This window comes from Oreochromis niloticus, linkage group LG8 (genome assembly GCF_001858045.2).
Source record: "Oreochromis niloticus isolate F11D_XX linkage group LG8, O_niloticus_UMD_NMBU, whole genome shotgun sequence".
In the NCBI taxonomy this organism is placed as follows: domain Eukaryota; kingdom Metazoa; phylum Chordata; class Actinopteri; order Cichliformes; family Cichlidae; genus Oreochromis; species Oreochromis niloticus.
This window is the reverse complement of record NC_031973.2, coordinates 6,099,482-6,126,994: the sequence shown is the minus strand read 5'-3', so window position 1 is coordinate 6,126,994 and position 27,513 is coordinate 6,099,482. Positions and strand designations below refer to the sequence as shown.

The 27,513-nt window shown below is 40.7% G+C and overlaps 1 protein-coding gene across 11 annotated transcripts in view; it reads right to left on the bottom strand.

Annotated features, from left to right (window-relative positions):
- Positions 1-248: 248 nt before the first annotated feature.
- The window catches only part of thrab (thyroid hormone receptor alpha b), a 165,391-nt gene continuing 138,126 nt past the window's right edge, over positions 249-27,513 (bottom strand). For all 11 annotated transcript variants that reach the window (XM_005453782.4, XM_019362300.2, XM_019362299.2 and 8 more), the window contains 3 exons: positions 20,891-21,037; positions 18,304-18,562; positions 249-15,086 (listed from right to left, as the gene is read on the bottom strand). In XM_005453782.4, the coding sequence (XP_005453839.1) occupies positions 14,836-15,086; positions 18,304-18,562; positions 20,891-21,037 (657 nt within the window). In that variant the 3' untranslated portion in view covers positions 249-14,835. The remainder of the gene's footprint in view (positions 15,087-18,303; positions 18,563-20,890; positions 21,038-27,513) is intronic.

Genomic DNA, 27,513 nt, shown 5'->3' with positions numbered 1-27,513 from the left:
GGCATAATGTTATTCTTGTTTTGTTGAACTGGCACCAGATATCCAGAAGGTGGGGTTTGTAGTAGCATGGAAATTTACATTGTCTTTTAATAGTAAACTTTTAAAGACCTTCTGTAACCCTTTTATTACCCTGATAATACATGACTGTCTGGCACCTCTGGATCAAGACTGAATGAGAGATCTGTACTCATACAGTTAATGGCCTTTATTTTCTGTTTCCTACAATGCAACAAAGTCTGTACCTGCAGTCTCAATGGTTTTCTACCGAAGCTTTCCATCCCAGTGTTTATTTCCTTTGGAGTTGTATTCTCTCCCCTTGTCTAGTACTGTTCCAGGACCTCGACATCAATCCTTCAGTGACTCATAAAATTCAGTTCAAGAATAATAAAAATAAAAACTCTTTCAGTTTTAGGCAGTCTTCATAATAACTTCTAAGATGAGGGATATCTGTGATTGACAAGTGAAAAATAACCATAAATATGTTTTAATAACTGAATTCCAAGATGACGATGTTCTCTCGAGCCCATAAAAAAGAAATATGTACCAACTTCTGGATTTCCTTCTTTTATGTTTGCACAGTGTCCTAAAAGCAGCACAATTGCCAAGTTCTTGCTAAACAGGAGATCTCTATTGTTCTGGCTTACAATATAAAGACTCTTTTTTTTTCTTTCTTGGAAGTTGGTGCCAATTTTAAAGGTTCTTGTGTAACAGCCATAAAATTGCTATTATTAATGACACCCACCATGTGAAGTCAAGTCCGAATCTTGTTGTTTCCGTTTGCGTTATTGCCAAACTAGTACTAAGACACACTGTTATCGTATGTTGTATTTACTGTATGACATGTGTGTCGGGCTGACAGATACACCATTTATCTTTGTTGGTGGGATCATTATAGCAACAATCAATCAACCAATCAACACATGGCAAATTAACCACCTGTCGATTAGCAGTTAGTATTAGCCAAGTTAGCTGCATGTTAGTAACTATGTTCCTATACAACAGGGTGATAATTCACAGCAATGTGCAACTTTTCCCACATTTTGGTGTTGAACTACATGGTGCTCTCTCAGGATACTTGCATGATGTGATTTAATTGGCTAAAATGGCAACAATGTTTGGCATAATACATAAGTTAGTATCACATATCAAGTCAAGCTAGTGGTAGAAGTCATTCGACAATTGATTGATTTACTTTTACTTTGAACTGCCCTGTCTCACACTTTATCAAGTTTTACTACAGCACTGTCCTGATGAGTTTCTGGGCTCATTCACTCGCTTTGAGTCATATTTAATAAAGTAATCTCTTTTAAACACTAATTTTGTGCATCAAAATGGGACCGTGTAACAGTAGCTATGTCAATCTTTTTCTAATGTTACAACTAATAATCACTTCATTATGTGAGGTTTTGTTTAAATTAAAATGAACTAAATGAACTTCATGAGCCACTGACTTGATGAAATCCTACACATAATCCTGGATCGGGGTAGGTAACATCTTCAATCTGCGTCAGTCTCTTGCAAATTGTTCCTGGTTTCTCCAAAGATAATAACCTGGCTGAAAAGTTTCCAAATAACTAACAAAAACACCTAGCATCCTGTCTTTGGCACCTTCCAATTATCCCTGACTGGTCAGGTCAACCCCTGAGTGTCTGCAGAACACATCTTTTTTCTTTTTTTCCCAGCAGCTTCTGCAGTCACAGTGAAACAAGGAACATTTGAAAGAGTGGTATCAAACAAAGAACAGTGGTTCCTTTTTTTGTGATTTTGTTAAATGTATTGGAGTGTGTTTTTCCATCGACACAAATATGCAGGCTGAAAGACTGTCCTTGAGAAGATCAGAGGAGAAAAAAATTCCCAAAGAAACATCAAATTAAAACTTAACCCAGAGAGCGAGAGACAGAGAAAAAAGAGGGAGAGAGCGAAAGAGCTCTTCATCTCCGACTGTGAGGTTACTTTGCTTCTATTGGCTGATTTTTCTGTAATATTTACCACATGAGGTTTGTAAAAAGTGTTGTGGTTAATGCACAATACAGACCTTGAAACTGATGTTTTCATGTTAAATCAAGAAAAAAATACACCCTACTAAGTCGTTCAGTCCATTAATTTCAGCTCTAAAGACTTTACTTTTTCTTGATTTATCATATGGCCTCACACACCCGTGTTGCACAAAGTGTCTCTTTTAAATAGGACAGTCAATAGTAAAATAGTGAATACAGACACATATAGCTCATAGACATTTGTACATGACAACCCCATCTAGAAATAGTCTGACATAAAAACATCTAGTACGAGCACCAGCTGCTGCATACTGGATGTAGAACTGTCTGCTTCCTGGTAAAATGAAACCCTCCTTGAAACATAGTTTTTGCGAGTTTCACAGAACATACTATAAGCATGCTAAGCTTTCTGTACATGCAACACAGACCTATCTGTTACAAACATTGTGGGCAAAAAGGTGTGCAGTAAAGACGATGTAAGCAGTGGGCATGGCGCCTTGAAGCCGTGGTGGTTTTTGGTAATTTGCTGGTGCTGTATAAAGTGACTTGGACCTGCTACATAGTGAAATAAATGGATTTCTTTCCTTAAGGTTCGCTGACCAGAGAGCATTTTCTTCTGATTTTACGTACAAGAATGGGCTCGTGGGCCATGAGAGCTGATGGTGCACATGTTCTGAGAGCGTTTGACAAAACAGAGGAGAAGTGAGACATCTTGGACCAAGAGAGTGGGAAAGAGACGGATGGATGAAAGCACCCTTTGAGGCCTTTTTATCAAACCTGAGCAGTTTTAAACCAATTTTTCAACCTGACAAGCATTGCATATTTTTCTTATAAGCAGCCCCCACCGCCGTACAACTACTATACAGTTTATATATTCATATATTCTCTGATCTGTATCTCTGTTTGATAGATTGTTAATAAATGAGCTAATCCGTGTACATTCTTATCTGTCTAGGCATGCATTTTACACCCGTTTACAAAAAAAAAATATCTCTATAAATCTCCATGCAGACAGTCAGAGCAGCATAAAACTTATTCCAAGTCCACACCACTGTACCACCTATAAGTCTCTTCTTACTTGGTATTTGGTGTACAAAGGAAAACAGTGTCCACGTAAAGTTATTCATAGTGGCCAAATCATACTGCACTGAACTGAGCTTACAGGGGACTGACTATGCTTTTACATATTTTCTGTCATATATATTCTCTGGATACTCATATTAAACATGGTCAGTGTTTTAAATAATGAGGTTGAGATAAGTTCAAGTAGTCCCTGTGAGCCATAAGCTCAAATTTCAGATAGTTTTTCTCTACTCTTGGCTATAAACTGTATATAAAACATGGGTGTGACTATTAAAGGCACTGTGAAAGTGCCTCAAACCAGCATTCTTTCTAATGGCCACAAAGGGGTAATTCCTGTGATTTCACAAGATGGGACTTCCCTAATAATTGGGTGCCACAGGGGCAAAGTTCATCTTTTCTACATAGGCTGTGCTCTTCACTTGGTGTGATGTCACTGAGAACAGATATCCCCTAATATGGTAATTTCAGGCACACAGCTCAGGCTGCCAGCACAGAAGTTTCCTTTTTTTGTTTTGTTTATGAGGGGCAGCCAATCAGAAGAAAGTTGGCTTACAGGGTAATATCGTAAAATATAATAACGGCAGAGTATGATGGCTCAGTCACATGAGAGTAAAAAAAGGCAGCCTCCGTGCGACAAGGAAAAATGGGTGGTTGCCCAGTGATTGCATTCATTGTTGCAGCGGTTGAGCGTGCAACACCCTCAACTTCTCGGTGATCACTTTTGATCACAAGGCGTTTGCACAGATTGCCTGTTGGGAGGCGACCCGTCTCCAAACAAAGGCGATCTGACTGAGTGCAATCACTCTCAGACAGACTGGAACAGGTTTGCAAATAATTAAAGTCTGATTTATAAATGCAGACAGATTGCCAACATAATGCAGTCACCAATAGTCTGCGCCAATCAGCGAAACTCATCTATGACACGTCTTTGCAGCAGGGGAATCACCTCAACCGGCTGCCAACTAGCGGTATGTTTTCTTAGTTACCGAGCGCCTGTGTCATTCTGCATTTAAACATATAAAACAAACAAACAAATCAATGAGGTTCTGGCTGGACTGATTGTTGATACTTAATAGCAATTTGAGCAATGTGGACAGCAAAACGTAGTATTTGTGAGAGATTTACGTGACTTTATTATATTAAATTGCCATGTTATCATAAAGAGATTGCAAGTGATTGGAGTCGGAAACTGAAAGAAGACTGACTTCATCTTATGGCTGTTTTATCATTGTCTTGATGGCAGCAACTGACGAGTGGTCGCCCGTCTCTAAAGCAACCATTTCAAAGGTAACAAGATTGCAAGTTCATTTCACACTGTTGCAATCATTTTTGTCTCCAGCCTCTGTTTTCTGTAGTGTGACTGGAGCATGAGGTAAATAAGGATAATAATGAATTGTGACTCATTCAGAGCAACTCAAGTACAGTCCAAGAATAAAAAATATTTAGCTGGAAATGAGGATAACTGTTCCCCTTTAATGTAACCTTGGATAAACGGGGTGACCTTAGTTTCTTGATCCATACAGCTTAATTTATATGTATCTTACTCAGCTATTAACACATAGCTATTCAAACATATTCTAACAGTCAATTGTAATTCACGCTTACTGAACATCGTCAGAAATTTGCAACAATGTTTGTAGCTCGTCCAATAAATAACATTTGGTGCTTTGATTACATTGTTTAGCTCATGTGTTTCAATTTTCTCTTCTGATTTTCTTGTTGCACTAATGCAGCCACAAAGGGAGTACTAGCTTGGACATAGTCATTTAATATTGTATGTAGCGATAACCTAAAAGTCACTCTTGGGAGTCCTCAGTTCCTACCATGCAGCATATTAATTCATTCTTTTCCCCGAGAACAAACTCCACAGCATTTCTAAGTGCAAGCCTTCATAATAAATCCTCTGGAGTCCTATGAAGCATGCTGTGCAGCAATGCCACACAGGAGGAGGGATATAAAAACAATCGATAAGGCCATCATTGGAAAAGAGAACCCAAAATTACAAAGCCTCGAAGCGCAGCCGTGGCTGCTCTTTTCTGCAGCAACAGTCCATTTGTAAGAACTGATGCAGCTTTTAGTTTAAAATATCACCCACTCCTGAAATTCACAGTTTTGTTTTGTTTTTTATCTCTTGCAGTCCTGCCACACTCAAGTAGAAATGCTTCCCAAGTGACCCCTCCTTCTTCCTCTCTGTTAGCCCGCTGAACACAGTGTTGGTTACATTCTTCAAAGGAAATAACACAAGTATGTGACAGGAATCTGTTTCACAGACTTCCGTCACACACCGCGGCCTGAAAAGGTGCTTTAGGGATTTTTGGAAGGGGAAGCAAAGCAGGTCCATCAGACATCAGCACTCACAGACATTCAGCATTCACACACTTACACTCGATGTTCATTGCACACAGCACAGTTCTCATGTGAAACAGCAACATCCACGAGCACACACTTATATACATGCACAGCCTTGGTTTTAGCCATACAACTGAGAGTTAAACAGAAAATAAAAGAGGCCTGTGGATGGAGGACTACAGCCAGTTCTTTTTTTCCCCACTGAGGGCAAATAGTGCCTGGCTTGGATGGGAGCCATGCACTGCTGTATGTACACCACAAGCAATTGGATGAGGAAAAGCTGAATATTGCTGCTGGCACTTTGACCCTAAAGAGTGCAAAGACGCGAGAGTGTTGCTGACATGAAAGGATGAATTTATTTTTGCACACAGTTATTCTTGCACATATCTATGTGAATGTAATTTATTGATAATCAAAAATAAAATCGTAACCAAAATCAATCATTATGTATGTCTTTACTGTGTTATGGCAATTCACCTATTCCAGGAAAAAACTGACCAAACTGAGTCAAAAACAACAGATCTTAAGTCAACGTCTTGACTTTCTCTTTCATGATTTTTTATGAAAGAGATGTTTCATGAAACATATGTCACTTTGATGTTATAACCCCATACTGAACACTTTAAATTAATCAAATGTCAAAATTAAGTGATGATAATCCCCGCGTGAAATCAAAATATACGACTCGAACATGTGAGTCGATCTCCTTTAAGTAAAAATGATGGCTTAATCTCTCAGCATTTTCTTATCAATCTGATGCTTTAAAAAATACTCCTAATATTTTAGATGTTTTTCTTTTTTTCTGGCAGGAATGGTCTTCCATATAGTGCAGCACAAAACCCAAGCGATACACAAAAGCACCGAACCAAACAAACAAAAACCAACAGACAAAACACTCCCCACACGTAGAGAAATCGATTTCGATTTAGGGTTAAGAAAGCAGTGAGGGCCTGGTTTTATCTGTCCGAGGTTGGACTCGGGGTCCGATTTCTGGGAACCTGGATGTCTACTCGTTTCCATCCAGGAAATAATGACAGAACAAATGTAAAATGAACACTGGTGATTGCAAATTGAGACAAAAAAAGAGGAGCTAACAATGTTTTTTTCATCCAAGGTTCATCATCATTTATTAGAAAATGTTCTTTTACCTGAGAGAATCCTTCAATAGCTTCCTTTACCCATTCACAAAAAGTGGTCTGTGTTTGCGTGTGTGCGTGCACGTGTGTGTGTCTGTGTGTGTACTGGGTCTTGCCGATGCTCTCATGGGACAGTGCATTATTTTCACACAAATGTAAGAAAGAGATCTGATTAGACAAAAAAATCAAATAAAATTCACAATGTTTACTCAGCCACTTATTGCACTTCATTCAAAATAATTGTAAACGCTATAATTGATCATTTCATTGCATGGCTTTGCCCAAAGGCCTCTGCCGTTTTTACTTTCAGATTGAACAGAAATTTAATGGTGCAAAAGTCATTTGGCTTGGGTGCAATTTAAATATACATACATATATATATATTTATGATTATAGTATTACCTCTGAAGAATCTTCTACCTACTGTTGGTTTGGTCAATTCAAAGTGCTTCTAAGTAAGTGCTAAAGGAAAATGGATTTTTGCTATCAAACACTTGCCTCACATTTCAAAAGCAGAGGTAAGCACATGGTTAACTAACCTTACTTATGCTACATAAAATCCACATATGAACGTCGATTACTTTGAATACATACATTTCAGCAACTTGGTCGCAATATGCAAAGATTAAAGCTACATATTCAAGAAAGACTGAATTTAGGGCCTGGTTTAAATTTTGTAATTTGAGGCTCTGAGACCTTAACGCACCAAACAATGAGAGCATCGCATTAGACGCACACAAGCAAAATTCCAAACAACACACATATACATACACACACCACTTTCTGAGCAGTTTACAAAAAACCAGCACGTCTCGTAGAATCCTTGTTCTCCACAACATCCCCGGAACCCCTCCTACTTCTCTGGGTCCCACACGACTGTGAAGATTTACTGAGCCTAAGGACCAGCCAAGCAGGCTGGGCTAAAGGCCAGCTAACCCCAACAGTCCTGGCCCGCACCCACACAAAGTAGCAAGGGTCTCTGGGTCATGCAAAGAACCTCTGGAATTCAAGCAAGGGCCAAATCTGATTTCATAAGCAAGACCGGCTCACAGTTGTTACAGTGAGCATGTCTGTCGGAGGGATTTGGAGGGAAATTGCATAGACATCTTGCTACTTGCATGTCTTAACAAACTCTACATTTGGCATGGGGGAGGGGAGAGGGGAACCAAAAACAACCATAAAACCAAAAGACATTACAGACAATCTCCACCCTTGTCCAACATGTCAACATGTGAGAATAAACCAGGATCTATGGAGGGGAAGGGCTGAGAAGCTCCACAAAGCCAGCCTCAAAAACATCAGTCTGCTTGTTGTGGTGAGGAACAGCATGATTTGTTTGAGCTCGGGGTGTCACCAATTGTTATAAACCAAAATTACTTTCAGCTTTAAACAGTTGGAGCTGAAAATATGATGCTTGGTTCAAACTTGCATCATTTAAGACACCATTTGTACTTTAATTTATGCATTGTGGGAAGGTTGGTTAGCTATTCAATCTCATAGAAGCGAAAAAAGGAAATGGATCCAGAAAAGCATTTGAAACTGAGTGAGATCTGATTGCGGAAACTAATTCGAGAGGTGATTCCAGACTCATTTTAGCTAGTTACTGAAATGCTATACATACACATTTGTCTCTCCAAGATGCACAAGTAATCTTTATGCGTCGCAAGTGCAACCACATCAGTAAATGACCCGTGGAAGTAGGCCCTAATGGCATCTGAAATGACTTGTGTTAATGAGGCCTCACGTACTTGTTGCAAACTACTTCGGGTTTCACTTAAATTGATCCTCAAAGTTCGGATTCAGTGTCTTTAGGCTGGCTTTTTGGGGCATTGGGATGGTGGACAAATGGACTAATCCATTTTAGACTTTGACAACTACGATGTGGGTGTTAAACAGCTGTTTCAACTTGCATTCATGCCCAATAATAACCTGCTCCCTATCCCACTTCCCTTTGTAAGTTACCCAAAATCAAATATACACATTTATCTACCTGGATTATTTTGGTGTGAGTTGCACAGTTTTTGATATATCATTTGTAGATATGCCTATTTTCTCTTTAATTATAACGTAACTAAGTGCCGCAAAATCTATAAAACTCAGAAGTAATGTGAAGTTACTTACAGAAAAGTCAGAAACCTTGTTGCGACATGACCAGTTTCAGGTACAGGCTGTCTTCTTTGCACTAAACTAAGCCTGCCATTGCAAATGAAAAGCATTAACGCTCAGCTGAAATGAATGCTGGTCATGTTCACATTCTGTCATAGGCATGAGCTTCTTGTCACATGGTAGATGCATGCTTCCCTTCAGTGCAGCGATACGTTTGGTGACTGAAATCTCAGTTGGATAGGGGAGTTTCTTTTTTTAAGTAGCACAAAGCAAATGTGCCAGTTAGAAATATTGTTCCTCAAGAGAAGGCTGATGTTTCTGCAGCTCATATCTCTGGGAAAAAAAAGGCAACTCAGACCAACATAATCTCGGTCAGGGGTTCTCGGTGTTTTGATGACCAATTGCAGATTTAGGGAGTGCAAGAAAAATGCACATTTAATCAAAGTTTTTTTTAAAGTGTGTGTATCTTCAGAAAATTAGTTGATTGTTGAATTTTCTTTTCTTTTAACATGTTCTGCTTATTGAATTCACCTGTTGCTTATCACCCTTACCTATCAGTCTTGGTCAAGCCCCACTTTTCCCAAGTCTTTTCTGTTGTTTTCCTATTTCCCTATTTTTCTGTTGGGTTCCCTATTGCTAGATCGACCTGCCTCTTTATCCACTGCTCTTTGACACTGTAATAAAGTCCTTGTTTTCCTGTCATGTCTTACTTTTGGCTTCTTGGTCCTGATAGAACTGTGGATGAATAAAATATATGCAAATATATATAATAATATAGTAGTGGATTCTTACTTGGGCCACAAAAATGCCTCGAGAGCCACTGCAGCACACTTTGAGAACCCCGGCTCTACTATGGGCCATGTAGATTTGACTTTGGGGTGAAGCGTCTCTTTAATAAAGCATCCCCCACTGCACTCCTGACCTTTAACTGCCGCAGCTGCTGGCAACACTCACATCAATAGTTTGGAAAAACGGAATCTGATCCCATAGGTAAACGCACACTCACACACAAAACTATAATCATTCATGTGAAGCGTGAGAACACGAGGGGTATGCATCGATCTCTTTGCAAACAACAGGAGGCACAGGGCTTATGATTAATGTCACAGGGCACTTCTGAATATGGATCTGCATGCACATGTGAGAGGGTGCACACATAAAAAAAAATGCAACAAGCATTACACATTACTTTGCTCTTTTTTTTCTTTTTACTTTTATCCACTTGCATGACAATGGGATGGAGCGGTTAAATTGACTTTTTACAATGAATCTTCGAGTGTTGTATGTTTTTGTATTTACATCCTTGGTTATGGCCAAAATAAGCTGTAAATGAAAAAAACAAAACAAAACACAAATCATAGAAAAATACATAACATAGTATTGCACCTTGCAGACGGGCAATATATATATTCTCAGTTTTGTTGGTTGTTTTGTAACGTCTATGTGACACCACTATCCTCTCTGCTGGTGTGTGGAAGTTAGGTTGTGGGTGCCGGGCTCAGGTCCAGCCCCCTCCTGTCAGCTACATTCAATTCCATAAAACACTCAGCTATTACAGAAGTCAAAATCCCTCAGTCTCTGGGCCATTCACATTTTAGGTTTACTGTCTAAAGACTGTGCCTTTAAGGTGGAGAAGTGCTCGCGTTGGCAGAGCTCAGAGCTGATGTCTCAACATTTTCTTGCGTTTAAGTTGCACCTCCTGTCATTCGAGAACCAAATCAATAATCTAGAGGGCACCAAAGCTTGAGGGAAGAGTCCTTTTGTAACTTACACTGATGCGTACACAAGCACATATTATCTCGACATGTACATTTTTTTAAAATCTATATATGCATCTCTGAACTTTCACATGTGCCTGCAAAATATGACTCCTCCCAAGTTCCTTTGAGTCTTGTGTTGTGTGAGGTATGACAAGATTGTGTTTCAGTTTTTTTGTTTTTTTTTGTATTTTCAGTTTATGTTGCATTATTTTTTTTCTATTTGTTTTTTTCTTTCCTCCAAAGATGTATTTCATTAAAAAAAAGGAACAAAATATATATATAAAAAAGAAATTCCTGTTTTTTTTTTTTGTTGGTTGTAAATTTTCTCCTGATAAAAGGGGACGGACAACTGGACAGACACACGGACAAACAGATCAGTTGGCTTACAAACACAAACTATAGACGTGAAAAAGAAGTGAAGTTTTTTCTATGTTACACTGCACACATGGTCAAAAAGTGACAACAGCTGTTTTGTTTTTCTTTTACACAGAGCAGTTGAAGCGTCAAAACAAACAAACAAACAAACAGAAATATAAGAAAACAATGATAAAATGAAAAAAAATCTCCAATAATTTTGTTCAGGAGTCTTTTTTTTAAAGTCATCTTTTTTTTCATATTGTTTGATGGATGTAAAATCCTTTTCATATATCTTTTGTTTTCTTAATCTACATCAGACTCAGAAGGTAAAAAGCAGCATTATAACCCCTACTGTCACACGCACATACCCAGTCAGCTCACGACAACAAAGGACGTCGATTTCTTTTTCGGTTCTTTTACAAAGATGTGTTGGAATCCCAAACCTGCATCTCAGGAATGCGGGATCTGTCTTCCTGATCCTCACAATCTGAACGTTGGAGGTTATCCTTACAGAGGAAGCTGAGGGAGGACATTTAGGGTCGTCAGCTGGCACAGGAGCGGGGGTTCGCGTGGGGCTGCGTGGGAGCCGAAGGGGACATCCGCCCTTCCTCCGTGTGTTTGACGACATCGTCTCTGCAACCAGCCACATCACCCCCTCTCGCCCATGTCAATGATGGCAGTGAGGGTTGGGGCCTCAGCTTTGTTTGTTTGTTTGTTTGTTTCCTGTCCTGTCCTTTCTTCTTCTCTTGCATCCTCGCATTCTCACACTCCAGTCTCTCATCCCTGCTGCTTTGCCGGTCACATTCAATTGGTGGCGCCACTCTAAAAGGGCAGTTATGGCCAGCCTTGTTTCACAAGGCCTGGATCCTGTTTGGTGTGAATGAATCTGGACAAAACTGGGTATGAACTGCTCAGTGGTGACAGCTAGGATGCTTTGGGAAAAGGAGAGGATTTTCAGTGTTCAGAGGAGGGCTTAAAGTGAAATTTGAGTGGGCTCTGGTATGGGACAGTGAGTACTACACGGATAAAGAGAAAGCCCTCCTAGGGAGGGATCTCTGCCCCCTGCTTCTGGGCTGTTTTGGTTCTACTGGTGTAATACTGACAACAGGACAGGTTTAGGGCCGAGCCCACTGCAAGTGAAAAGGCCCCGTTACACAGAGCAGCTCAGGATACCCATTTGTGGTCAATTTTAATTGGGGAAACTAATCTGAAAAGGAGAGTTTATGGGCTGTTGCATTAGTGCAAAAACTCCCACCAGCCTGGCTGAGTGGGGTCTGTTATCATATTGATGGCGGGGCAGTATTAGACTTGAGCTAGGCTCCAGAAAGGGCAATGTCACGGACTGGACAAGAGGAGGGTAGAAAAAAGAAGAGTGGGGATGGATCTCTAGAGGTGGTGATGGACTTTAGGAAGAGTCAAACCAGACTCCACCGCTGTGCCCAAAGACAGTGTTCCAGTTCCTCTCCCCTCCCAACTGCACTCAAGCTCTGAGGGGGTGTGGATAACCCATGGTGTGCATGCGCCCAGTATAAACTACAGCTCGGTATTGGATAGAAAATAGACTAGATTTCTTTCAACCCAGTTAGATTTGGCTTGGCCCCAGAATTGGATTGAGCAGAGTGAGCTTTTGAAATCAAATCAAACACTCTTGTATGGTCATTTGGAGGGTAAACTTATCATATCTGCCATGGATGTTTGAGCTGAGATATTACTGCTATAGTAGTGAGCGTTGGGAAGCTAGAAGTGCGGTTGAGTTGCCTGTGAGCAGGCTTCACTCCATCATTTTTTATGTCAAACACTCTGCCCATGCATGACAGAAAGCTGAAATTTTCCATGAAAATATTTACCAAGCTCCAGTGGCAGCTATCATAAGTGTAGCGTGGTACGTCATCACCATGCAGATGGAAATCGCCCTTTCTTTGCATGCTGATTTGACGGGCGTGGCCACCTTGACTTATTGGTAACTCTGTGTAATTGTTCCTCTTGCTGCTTTTTGCTTTAATGGGCTGCACATCCCACGCTGTCCTTCGTTGCTTCTGCGACTCGGTTTCTGTCTTTAGAGAAACTGGTAAATCCAAATTTGAAAAGATGACACTTGGTCCCACTTGATAAAATAAAAAAAAAAATAAAAAAAAGAGATAACCCAAATGTTATGGGTACCACTCCCTGGAAGGGGGTAAAACCTTCCAGGGGGATGGTTGGCCCTCCTGTCTTCAGTGGTATTTCATTTGAACCAAGTGATAGCGCTGTGTGTATGTGTGTGTATTCTGCGAATGTTTGTGTCTTTCCATGACTACGAGTGTGCACCTCCGCAAAAAGCTATGCACATCTGTGTGTCATTCTACACATGCTCCAACTCGAATGGTGTATGTCTGTGTGTAGGCTGTGGGCAGCTGCCCTGTGTCCACAGAGGTGAGGTAGTGCCTGACACCACAGGGGCAGTAATGCTGCCCCAGCCTAGGGGTGTGTCCACTTTGAGGTAAATGGTAGCCTTCTTGGCATTTGCCTGCTCTCAGTGACGCCCATGTTAAAATAAAAAAATAGAATAAAATAACCAAAAAACAAGAAAAAAATCAAAACAGAAGGCAAATGTGTATGGAAGCCTGGAGGGGCCACACTGAGTTGAGCCCACGAGAAGAGGACTCTGTACAAACCCTGCAGGTTAGGGCTGTATATCAACACTGCCGTGCAGTGCATACAGTAAAATGAGGCATTCACGTTACTCTGAGGTGATGTGTGTTTTCGTGTGTGTGTGTGTGAGAGAGTTAAAAAGACAAAAAGAGAGTCAGTGTGTATACGTGATGAGCCCTGCCGTCTTGCTGGTGTTTGCTGCTATTCAGAACCTCCTCGGAGGTTGGGTGTGGGAGATTTACTTCTGACCCCTGGCTCAGAATCTATAGTCCAGCTTTTACGGTGTAATTCCTCTCTCTGTCCCTGTGCCTTCCTTTTCTCCCGCCTCCCCTCTAAGCATCTCCCTTTCTCCTCCCCCTTCTTTTTCGCTTCCTTCCCTTCCTTCAATGCTGTAACTCTTCAGACAGAGAAGGGCTTACTTGTCATTCATAAGATGGTAGGCTGCTGGCACAAGCAGCATAGGCAATGACAAGGCAAGTCTGCTCATGTGTGTGTGCGTATGTGTGTGTGTTGTATGTCACAGGAACCGGTCCAATGACAAAAATGAAGGTAGATATGGAGCCATGGTCTGTATGTTTTTCAAAGGTAGAGAACACAATTTCATAAAACTGGAGTAGCCTTATATAAATATAGCACCGGTTTCACAGGGATATGAGAAGAACAAGCTCCAAAACAGCTGTCATGGCTCAGATTGAGTTGAGTAATTGATAAGTGGTGTGGCTGCTCTGCTTTACTGCCGCCGTTATACACCACGGAAACGTTTACAACGTCTGCTGAAATTTTAATGTGCAGTGTCTGCTGATTGCGTGCGCCTGCATGACTGTGAGCAACGATATGACACTACTGTCCATACCTTCTGAATCAATGCCTTAACACTTATTCAGAAATAATACTGAGAGGTGCTGGCCAGCTTTGACGCTGGAAACATGGGCTTCAAGACAAGTGTAAATCTGTGACCGCTACAATAAAACCAAGGAGGGGAAACTGACCCTGCAAAGAGTGCTGCCCTGAAGAACTGAGGTGGAACAGGCTGTGAGTGGGTGTGTGTGTGTGTGTCTGTGTGTTTGTGTCTTGGCAAATGGCTACAACTCTTACTAGATAAGACATCATGCTCAGACAGAAGGGCCCCCAAACAGATTTTAAAACAGGGGTTGGTATAGGGAGGAGAAAGAGGTGGAGAAGAGGGTGTTCACAAAACAAAATCCTCTGTTTGCTTCACTCTCCTGTTGCTGGTGTGTCGTTTCTGATATTGTTGTTTCCAGTTTTAAAACCACATACTGTGAATGTGATGTCAGAGAAATGCAGATTCCTGCAGAGAGGATTCTCCCTCCATTCTTCCTCCACAAACACGATGGACTAACCCATCTTCTGTTTCGCTCCAACTTTCTCTTCCCTTTGCGTGCCGGCAAGTGTGTCTCACACCTCCTGGTCCTCGAAGACCTCCAAGAAGAGCGGGGGGAAGAGTTCGTTGGGACATTCCACCTTCATGTGAAGGAAGCGGCTGGCGTGGCACGCCCCGATCATCCGCAGGTCCGTCACCTTCATCAGAAGCTTCGGCCAGAAGTGGGGAATGTTGTGCTTGCGGTAGTTGATGTAGTGCTCGAACGCCAGCAGGTACGTCTCCTGGCACTTCTCGATCTTGTCCGTACAGGTCAGGCCTGAGCGATCTGCACAAAGCAAAGAAGGAGAGCGGGAAGAGGGAGCGCAGAAGACGATGGAGAGGGGGTTAGAGAAGAAATATGGGAAAAGGATGTAACAAGGAGAAGGGAAAAGAGAACATATGGACAATGAGTACTACATAGTTGAAGATGTAAGAACTATAAATGTTAGCAATACTAAATAAGATGAGACCTGTTATCAAGCATCATGACCAAGGTTCTTACTGCAAATAGCATTATATTATCATGGTGCCATCTGGGTGATTACAACCCAGAAAAAAATCCTAATTACCTGGCAGCAATTTTTCCAGTTCATTAAACTTGGGAAAAATGCAACCGTTCAGTCTAGAAACATGAAAAAATTGACAAGTTTAACCAACTAGAAAGAGTAAAAAATGAGCATTATAAACAGACAAGATTAGAAAGATACATATACATATATATATATACACACACATATATATATACATATATATATATATATATATATATATACACATATACATATATATATATATACACACATATATATATATATATATATATATATATATATATATATATATATATATATATGTATAGCCATTTAAAACTGTTAATCACATGCTTCAATAGTCAAATCTTTTTTTATATGCTGTTGAAATGTGCAAACATAACACTGCAAACACACAAGATCACATTCACTTTTATTGGCTCAGTCATGCTAGAGTAAAAATAGCAACATCCTTGTGACTAGTAAAGGCTGGTGGTTAAGTGGTGACTGCAATTAATTTTTTTCTCTTTTGCACTGATGTGGTTGCAACACCTACATAACACTTTTAATGACGATGTGATTGCATAGGGTGCCTGGTGGTATTCAACCTGTCTTCAAACAACCCCCATCTGACTCAAATACAGAAAAATTGCCAACTAATCTGCGCCGATGAGCACAATTTTTTTGCAATGCGTCTCTTTTAAATAGGGAATTCAACTTAATTGTCTGCCAGCTGGTTGTAGTCTGGGTATATTCATATATATTATAAGGTTCCTGAGTGCCCATGCAAGTTTGGCAGCAACTACTTCACTATTTGTGGAGGAATTTATATTTGAAATCTATGAAACTCTGGCTGGACTCTGAATGTAAGCATGCGATGTGAATTTCTGTTTAATGTGAATTTATGTGCATACAGAAAGCAATAGATTTAGAGTTTCGCTGATTTATCACACATAGCTGCTGTATTATCACAAGCAGATTGCTGTTAATGCCAGCTTGACCCCATTCAATCCCAGACTGATAGCAATGAACTCTCTTTCATTTTAAGGGCATCTGGGCACACCAAAGTCATTCTGAGGAGGCCAGCTGACAGCAAGCGGTCACAGAGTTGATCCTTGTCTTAAAAACAACGTTTCAAAGACAACAAGGCTGCAAATTCACTACATACAGTTGCCATAATTTTGGTGGTGCTGCAGTCTCCAGTCACTGTTTTAACAAGTGTGACTACAGCATAAGTGTGGCTACTTTAGCGATGCTAGCACCAGCAGCTTTCATCCCTTGCAGATTAACATCCATGTATTTACATGTGGTTACGTATTGTTGGTGGCATTATGCCAGTTTTTTCTCATATAGTTCACAGTGTGTTCTCAAACCAGAGCAACTGCTGGTGTTAAAATTGTAAAAAGACTGCTACTTAGTGTAAGTTTTTCTCTTACTACTTCTGAGGACTAACTACAAGCTGCATTCACACATTCTGTTTTTCTCCATCATGCACACTCTGAAGGAGGCACCGGGGCATGTATGACCAGGGAAATATGAAGTGAAACATACATAGAAGAATGAATACGATTTTTGAACAAAAATAATAATGATGCTATTAGCTGATGCTAATATGCTAACTCATTTTATACTGTTAACAACTGATGAAAATTGTTGTGCATGAACTTTTTTTGTGTTTTGCCTTTATAATACTGGGGAGGATCGGTCCACGTTCTCCTAATATTTTACAGATAAAAACACAAAAAACAGTTGTCGTATTGCACACTGCAGGGCTTCTTTTATATCAATTCATCCCACCATGAAAAGTGTGACATTTCAAGCACAAGTATGTCAAACCGGATCCCCTGCAGCGTGTGGACTGTTCATCTGTTTTTCTTATATCCACTTTGTTTTCAGTTCAAAACTCACCCCAGTTTTAGAGGTGCACATATGGATTTTTTGCCAGGGGTTTCAACATCCAGGCATCTCCTGGGTCTGCAGCCCAGGAAAAATCACAAGCAGACGAGTGTTTCTGTTGCCGACTAAGGAGGACAGCAATGTTTCATTGTCTACTTGACTACTCTCTCTACTCTCTCTCATAGCTGAACACAAAGCCAGAAGCACCCCAGCCAGGCAGGGAGTAGTTCTTGTTTGTCCTAACAGCATTTTAATATTATTTTTCTTTTTCAGTTTTCTTTAATCAGTAAAAAAAACCCTTTAAATTATTTACATTCATTCATACATCCAATTTATTCCATTTATCCAGTTCAGGGGCGCTGCAGCCTATTCCAGCTGTCATAGAGCTAAAGACTGGGTAGGCCCTGGAAGGTTGCCAGTCTATCACAGGGCCAACACATAGAGATAGACAACCATTCACACTCACACCTATGGCCAGTTTAGAAGTACTTTAACCATGCATGTTTTAGGAATGTGGGAGAAGGCCGGAATATCACTCAACAAAATGGAAAGAAATGACCACATAGATCCCAGCACCTTCTTGCTGTGAGGCGATGGTGCTAACCATGGGGCAGCAGCACCAAATATATATTAATATATTATTTATGTATATTTGCCATATTTTAAATAATATATTAGAGAGAGACTAGAACATCCCTTCTATTGCATCCTACTATTTGAAAAAACTGCCCATGTGCGCATGTATGTAATAAATGTTCTACAATAAATAAACCAAGACCAGAGACATGCAAAGACTTATTCATCACATTTAAATTGAGCTCCCAACACTGAATATGCATGTGGACATTTATCTTCAGACTATAATTAGATTTTGATTCAAAATAGGCTACATTGTATGATATGTACAGTAGTGAGTAATGATGTCTTTGTATTGCAACTGCAAGGCCATAGGAGACTAGAAATTTGCATTTAAATTGCATTAAACTCAAACTTATACATCACTAATAACACGTGCAACAAGTCCAGAGTAACTGCCACGTAGCTTTAAATATGCAGAATAAAGGTTTTAGCAATAACCTGAGCTCATGAGAAGCACGGCTTGCAAGAGCGCCACTTCCGTGTCGTCAAGGTTGAACTGTGCCAGGCTCTTGCCCAAATCAAAGATGGCGTCCGACACCACGCCCAGCCCGCCGTTCTTCAGTTGCTCCCGCTTCACAGCCATCTCCCCACTGAGCGTCAGCGTCTCGCTGTCCGGGTCGTAGCGCATGGCTGCGCGCAAGGACATGATCTCCATGCAGCAGCCCTTCAACAGGATGATCTGGTCTTCACAAGGCAGCTGGTGAATCAAAATCAGAGCAAACATATTGTCATATTCTCAAAAACAAAGCAAGTTAGTAAGGAAAGTTTATCTATTAAGCGCTTTCCTCAGACAAGCGGTCACGCAAAAGGCTAAAAATAAACATGAACATTGAGTGCAAAAAAAAAAAAATAGAGTAAACAGGTAGTTTTAAAATAAATAAATAATCGTTCAATAAAAGATAGCACTATACTTTACATGCTGTATATACTGAGTCACTTTAACTTCATCTGAAAGTTGATGTTCTTGTTTGTTTTTACTAAATTTATTAACCCACTTTTATTGTATTTTATTTAGTTTACAGTATTTCAGAGAGCTGTTTTCCTTTATAAACCATTTTATTGTATTATATCCATCCATCTGCTCATTATCTGGGTCTAAAGGCTGGGGCAGCAGTCTGAGCAGAGATGCCCAGACCTCCCTCTCACCAGCTCTTCTTCCAGAAACACCAGAAGCCACCTGAGAGGTATATTCTCTGCAGTGAGCCCTGGGTTTGCCCGGGGCCAACATTCCAGCTGAACACGCCAAAAACATCTAAACAAGGAGGTGTTCAGGAGGTGTCCAACCACTTCAACTAGCTCCTTTCAGTGTGGAGGAATAGTGGCTCTAATCTGAGTCCATCCCAAATTACTCAGCTCCTCAGCCAGCCTGGATCCCAGACACCCTTCAGTGGAAACTCACTTAAGCTGCGTGTATCAGCAATCTCATTGCTACGGCCGATATCAACGGGTCGTAATAATAAATAACTACAAAAATAAAGCAAACTAGCAAAAAATGCCAGTGTCTTCATGCTGCTATCTGCAGCATTATTTGAAACACTGGCATCTGTTTACATCCATGGTTTCACAGCCGGTACTGGCCTGTAAACCTGCCATCCACAAACTGAATCTCTGACGCAAATTTTTTATTTCATTCCGTAAGTTTCATAGAAAAATGAGAAATATCTGTCCTTCAGTCGACTGTCTTAGCACTCACACATTAGATATGACTCAGCTGCGTTGCTACCTTCCCACATCTTCACCATTATCCAAGTGTCAATAAAGCAGTACAGCAAATAATGGCAGAGAGAATTTAGGTAAAGAGGATACTAAATAATAAATGAGAGCGAGGAAGGCAGAGAGATGTGCTAAAGAGGAAGGGATGGGAGGAAGAGAAATATGAAGATGGGCTGAAAATAGGCGTACTTTTTTTCCCCACTGATGAACACAGATTATGACTAATACACCCTGATTTACATGGATATTAGAAACTCTGGGTTAAAACCTGTTCAATTAAATCTGCAGGCTCTGATGTGCTGAATTAATCGTACCTTGATGTGAGCTTGTTTCTTTCCTCGTTGCTCTTGACTGCAGAGCAGATTAATTGACATTCACTGGCTTGATTTGTCTTGTAAATTTCTAACTAGGGGGCAGGCTTAAAGTAAATGCCTAATAATGCAGTTAGTACTGCATCAATTTGTCAAAAAGCAACTGATTAATTTTACTGGCTAAATGAATGCAGGCTTTGTTTCTGTGGATTCTTATAAGTAATTTACTGCAGAGCCACGGACAGATCGCTTGTAAGCTAAACAGGTTCCATCCCTCTGCCTCTTTAATCAGATTAAAATGGCTTCTTTCATAATAAAATATGTTACAATGTGAGAAGAAGATAGCAAATTAAACATTGCTGATTATCTGCTTGTGTCTGGAATATTCAAACTTTGCATTTGTTATAGCTAAACCTCCAGCTCTGGGAGCACTATAAGGAGTTTATTCATGCTCAGACACCGACTTGATTAGTAGTATCCATCATGATAGCGATACTTGTATAATAATTATACAATGCATTAAAATATGCTGATTAAGAAATAAAAAAGTGACATTTTCATAAACTCTAACAGATCACAGTAAAGACTTTTTCCTCTTCTGCAATTCATCACCAGCAGAGTCACAGTCATACAGCTCTGTCACTACAGCTGTCCCACTAGACAACAGTTCTGATACACCCTGATAATTATCCAATCACCCGAGGTCTCATTACAAGCAGCACAGAAGGGAAACATGATTACGTGCTGCTAAGTGAGGCAGGCCAAACAGGAGCAGGAATGCTTCACTAATTGTCAGAAACAAAGGCCGGTTTATTTTGCAAACACTGCGATTGCTTGAGGAAATATGTAAATGATCAGCACTTTCCTTGTGTGCTGGACTTTTCTAGTAAACTGGAGCAGTCTTGGTTTAGCTGTGGTAAATGAACAGTTTTGCCAATTTTTGTTTAGTGTTAATTCTGGCCTTCCCCTGTGCTGTTCAGGTCAAATTAATCGCCACTCACCTCAGAGAACATGGGCAGTTTTTTGGCAAAGTCAACGACACGGGTGATGGCGGGAGTGATGATCTTGGTGAACTCGCTGAAGGCCTCCAGGTCCACCTTGTCTCCGTCTGATGTTGGAGCGACTGGAGACTGGCCGATTTTCTCTGGCTAAATAGGGAAATAAATGTGGGTGGCTGATTAGTGCACAGAGGAAATGTTAAATTAGAGATTAGTAAAGCAGAGAAGAATAAAAACTGTTTGATCCATATATGATGAACCTAGTTTACAGCTCTGCAAAGTGAAGCCCAGGCTTCTAATGCCCAAGCAGGGGGGTGAAAACTCAAGTCCAACTGCAAACCAGCCCTGAGGGTCCCTCGATCTTTGACCTCAGTAAACACTTTCATGAATATTTATGGGTTCAGTCGCTGGTTTAAGACTTATGTGCAATAAAATGCTGATTTTGTAAATTATGAGTCAGAAACAAGGATAAAGCAGGGCTTACTAAACAATGCACAATGTCACGATTGCTACCTACATCTTTTAAATGCAGACTGAACTGACTGAACTGTGGGCCAGTTGCATTGTTTCAAATGCTTATAGTCAACAAATACCATAAAAACATCAAAAACAACCATGCTAGGTTGTCCAAAGCCTATAATATCCTAAGTATTCAGTGGACTGTAGTTCAGTGCTCCTGTACCACTCGTGGAAACCAGTATGACTTAAGACAGGGGTGGGCAACTCCAGGCCTCAAGGGCCGGTGTCCTGCAGGTTTTAGATCTAACCCTGTGTCAACACACCTGAATCAAATGATTAGTTCATGACCAGGCCTCTGAAGAACTTCAAGACATATTGAGGAGGTGATTTAACCATTTAAATCAGCTGTGTTGGATCAAGGACGCATTTAAAACCTGAAGGACACCGGCCCTCAAGGCCTGGAGTTGGAGACCCCTGATTTAGGAGGACACTGAGGAGGCCTGTGCAGATGAGACTTTGGAATGCACCCCTCATGTCTCTTTGACATTAAAGTGATGTCATTCATCAGCTTGTGCAGATAGTTTAAAGCATGATCCTACACAAAGTTACAAAATAAATGGAATAGAAATGTGCTGAGGATATCGTGCGCTAACAGTCAGCTGTCCTACTCTGTGATCCACTTCTCGACTTAGAGAAAGCATCCCTCCTGTTTGTCTCCATGTTTGCCTCTGCAGTCTAAGACAGACATTTTTTTCCTTTATAACTGTGGCTACATTTGTCTATGTGTACTACACATAGCCTTTTTTTTTAAATAGCAAAGTGATTCAAACCAGATGAACTCCCAGTCACAGCTGCTTGCCTTTCCAGTTCGTACGGTCTGTTGTTGTAGTAGAGCACCTTAGACAAAGTAGTAAATATTATGGCCTTTTTATGGGATTTCTTTAAGGTGTTTCAGAATACAACAACATTTTTCTAAACGGCTTGTCTTCCACAAAATGCTGCAAATCAAAGAACAGTTTATCAGAGGACAGTGGACTGTCCTTGGAGAAAGGACGGGGACATGTAATCAAACAGATAACACTTACTTAAAGGCAGACCGCCGATCACTAATATATATGTTTACAGAGTTGTTTGAATTGATGTTATGACTATGAAAAATATTGTTTCCCGCTCCAGTGAATAAAGCATGTGTCAGGGACAGAGTCATTTATTCAGACTTTGCTCCGGCTATAAATGGGATGAGATAAAAGTAGAGGAATAATCACCACGAACAAAGAGTCATCAATCATGATGCAGAGGAAGAAGGATTGCGTAAATCAGTGCAAACACAGCCAGTCCTCTGCTGTGAGGCTGAAAGCTGGGCAATTACGGAAAATTTAAATAGTTGTAATAATAACTTTGATGGACTGCAACTCTTGTCGTGCAAGAGCCAAAACAAAACATTGCTTTTGTTGGTGGAGGTCAGCGGCCATTTTTCATGTCAGTATGGGGAAAACAGCTGCCAGGAGAGAGACGGGCAGATCTCTCGGGTTTAGCTCTGTGTCACGATTCACAACTGACACAGATGACAATGTAATATAGTCTTTAGCTCAATCCATCCAGGATTAGTATTACCGGGGGACTTAATGTGATTTGGAAATGATCCCATCATGTCACTGTTCTGTGTGATGAATTTGTATGGCATAAGCAAAGTTTGTATTTCACTTGAATTTTCTACCATCATCCTCAGACTTGATGACAAATATTCATTAGGAAAAATGTCGCTCAGCTCACGCTGCCATTGATCCCATCCATCTGATCATCCCTTGGGATTTTGCTTCTGATGGATTTCAGCCTGCACTTTCTGTAAACTGTTCATCATGCTGTGTGGCAACATGAGAGTCATGAAATCGCACACAAATGCTGCTCCAAGCTTTGCTGACGCAAACTCCTCTACTCAAATTCTCAAGCAGAAAAAGAGGCAGCAGAAAAACAAAAAACTTGGAAAGAAAAGAGCTCAAATCGCAGACGCTGACTCTCACTGGTCCTCTGGCAAAATATGTTATGTAATCTGCAGTGAAGCTTGCACAGGCACAAAAATACAAGTGTTGCAGATTACTACACTTCAGTAGTTAATACTAGTATAGGGTAAAGAGGTGAGTGCACAAACAGTGTAAAAAGTAAATGTTCTGTTCGATGGAGACCCAGGAGGCCCAAGACTTTGGGAAAACGTCCCTCAGCTCCTTTTCTCAATGATTTTATGTGCTTGGTCACTTGTTTCAGATCAAACTAAACACAACATGAAGTTCATTTTACAAAGTATGGTTATTCTGTGTGAATGTGGCCTTAATGGACTTCATTTCTAAGCTAACATCAGCTGGTGTCCCTCACTCTTGATGCTGGGGACAAAAGAGAAGCACTTAAACAAAGCAAGCATGCTTTAGATCTGCTAAAAAATAAAAATCTACTGTGCAATATTTGCAGCCTGTGCAGAAATCACTCCACATGATGGCAGCAGCAACAGAGAGAGCTGGGATGAACCAAAGGCAACACTCCACAGATCCCATTGTCACTACCCGACTTCATGGGTACAATTTTATTTACACAAGAACACTCTTAAACACTTTAATTTCTAATTCAGACTTGCCGACCTTTTAAATGAAACATAACAAAGTAGACTTGACAGTTTGCCAAGTGCGTATTATGGAGGGGTGGCAATTACATATCTTTAAATTAAAAGCGATTCAGTAAAGCTCGCCTAATCAGTAAAATGCAAATGCAGCCTTCAGTTCTTTGAATAAGGTTAATGCAGCATTGTTCTGCTCTGGCAGTGATACAGTTCACAAGTTTTAAGAATCCGCTCAGTAGCATTCGTTTTGTGTATCTAGTTTGCAGGACTTTTTTCCAAGTTTTAATCTAGCTATATCACAATTGATCAGTCAATTGTGTGTTAACACAATGCTACAGTCTTCCCAGTGGCTGTTCATCCCAAGGTCAGATGCATGGTGTGCAATGCTCAAAGAAATGGCAAAAAAAATCTGAAAATACAGAAGAGAGACTTCTCAGAGTCTACAGGCCTCTGTTAGGATGCTAAATGTTAAAGTTAATGACAGGACAATTAAAAAAAGCCTCCTCTCTGTAAAAAGGATACAGCTGCAAGTCTGAATAAAACACAAGACTTCTATGAGACCAAAAAGTTGATGTCTGGTCATTGTGCACAGCGCCACAATTGGTGAAAACCAAATACAGCATACCAGCACAAACCCCTCAAACCAACTGTCAGGGTGGTGGAGGAGGCCTGTTTTGCAACCACAAGACCTTCAGTAACTGAGTCGACCGTAGATTCCTCTTGTATACCAAAAAGAGGTATACAAGAGTCAAGGCAGGTAGAGCTTGACCCAAACTAAGTCATGCTATATGACAGTGATCACAAGCGCAGCAGCAAATCCAAAACAGAATGACTGAAAAAGGAAAGACTCAAGTGTTTAAACTGACTGTAATGCTGCAACAGAGCTCTGCATAAACAAATGCCTGCAAACCTCAATGAACTAAAGCAACATTGTAAAGAAGATTGGGCCAAAATTCCTCCACATGGATATGAGACTGAAAAAGTCACACAGAAAATGCTAACTTCAAGCTATCGGGATGTTCTTAAACTTTCACAGCCCTGCATAGAGGCCTGTGGAAACGTTCTTTTACACATGACTGCAGCTTGTGAATTGGTATTGCCATAGAGCCGTTCATGCACAATGAATGTATGGGTATTAATTAGTATTTGTAAATAGTTTCCTCCTCTCTGGCCTATGCAAGGCTCATATGTGCTTTCTAATGGACTCGTGTGATTTTCTTGCAACTGTTATTGTTTATTTACTGCATAGCCATCTGGGTGACACTGAGGAAAAGCACTCAGCTGTACCCGCAGAGCTGGCAAGGGATTATTTGTTTGTTTACTGCTGTACAGACTAGTTAGTCAGGGAGCCGAAGCAGGCTTTTTAATAAGTGTTAAGCTCTCCTTGAACAAAACTCTGCACATTGAAAAGGAAAAGGCCCAGAATGTGTCCCAAAGTAAGCCAAAAGATATTTAGACTTGAAGATGAGCAGCATTACACTCAGGGAACTTGAAATTCCCTGAGTGTAATGCTGCTCATTAAGAGGAGAAAACAGTAAAAACTTTTTGCTGCAGTGTCATCCTGACCTTTTATTTTATCAGATGCATTAGGTCTGCAGAAGGTTTGCTCCTGCAGAGCTGGAGAAGATAAATTCGTTTCGCTGTTGTGAAACAGTGAACATGTGTGTGGTTAAAATGCATTACTAATGAATAAATTATCACCAATCACAGAAATGTGACGGAACATTGATAGTGAAACTGCCACAACATGCTGAATTGTTATCAGTGCCAATCACTCAGAAGCGACTTTGCAAGGTGCAAGAATTTTAGCTATATAAGGTCACATATCATTTGCATATCAGTGCTTTAAATACACAGTAGAGTAAAAGTAACTGCATGGCATGATTGTAAGAGCACCTCATGAGTGCCGGTTAAAACACTGCTGTTTTTACTCTGGATATCTCTGTTCAACCAAAACCATATGCCTACCATGCATGAATCACATATGTCTCTGTTTCTCATTGCTAGGTTGTAGCACAACTAAGTAGCTGGGGAGAGCTTTTCAAGGCCTTTTAATGTTTTTGAGAGCAACAGCTTAAAGGTCAGAAGTTCAGGACCAATCGGGGAAAAAAGGAGGTTTGTGTGAGATGAAGTGCCGCCGTGACGATTTATGATTCACTTCTCCCGCCTAACAAACTGAATAGAAAACTTGGAGCAAGTAGTGTATATTGACCTTTAGTAGCCGGGAAGTAGAAGGAAGAAGGATAGCTCACCATCCCGCCTGTTAGTAAATATGAGTGAATAATTTTGCATTCATGCTTCACAAATTTGTATGATCACATATATTGCAGTTCTATCTTTGAGAACTATCTGAATATTGAGGAAAAAGCCTTTTGAATACACATGGAATCAATCTTATCCTATTGCACTGGAAAGCTGCAGACCACCAGTGTGCTGACATTCCTTTCTTTGAGACGGGGTTGTTGACGTCGACGAGACGTTACACCTCCCCTGCAGCTCGTTTTATGGATACATTAATATGTAGGTGTGCACAAACAAAACTTCTCATGCATTTTCTGCAGACTGCGTTGAACTGTGAACGAACAAGATTTGCTATTACTTTTAATAGAAACGCTATCAGACAATTAGGAATGCTATGACCTTTGGACCGATGTAGAGACCCACACAGGCACAGCTGCCGCACACAGCTGAACCGAATCTTCTCTCATCAACGCCGTTTCCAGATGCCAGACCAAAGCGTGTGAGAGAGAACACTGTGTTACAAGTCAGAGCAGTGTGTTCCCCTCCATAAGGCCAAATGATTCAATGGGCTAGATATGTTAGTTGGTCTTAGCAACAATGAAAAATCTGAAACATCAGGCCCCGCATTATCTCTGAAACGGCTTCATTCACAAGCAGTCAACACTGCCACAACGTGCTGTGGGCGATGCCACGAGACACACAAACAAACAAAGCAGACAAAACTAAAAATGGAAACAGAGTGACTCGTGTGTCACTTCTTCTTGGTCTAAAAATTAGATTAAGTCTAATGATAGCAGATGTTTTCTTATTATCCTTTATAGTCCGTAAAGCCTCAGCCACACAGACCTAGAGAGCAGTCAGCAGCCCAATGGGAACCCCTGGTCAGTAGGAAAAATGTGTTTTCCTCAACTGGTGGATTCTGTAGGCTGCTGCTGTCACTGGCTGAAATTCGTTGCACATAGTGTTAAATACCCAACAAGTGCTAGAGAAAGCAGACCAGAAGTCGTGCCTTACTGCTGAAACAAACACATTTAATCTGAAGGTGAATGCTCTCTGCGCTTCACACTATTAACAGTTTCACTACCGCTACCAAAGAGTTGGCAAGTGATTGTAGACAAGTTGCAAGCTACAAGCCACTGTGGTAGTCTGCTAGCGACCAAAGTGATCGCAATAAGGTTTTTGGTGTAGCACCACACACTTCTTTGAGACGGACTTCAACTACCAGCTGCCGGCAACCTCTTGCGAAGCAGTTGGAGAATACACGTTTTTGCCTGGAGACTGAAGGTTACCAGCAGGTTGCTATCCAGTGTCTAGGCCT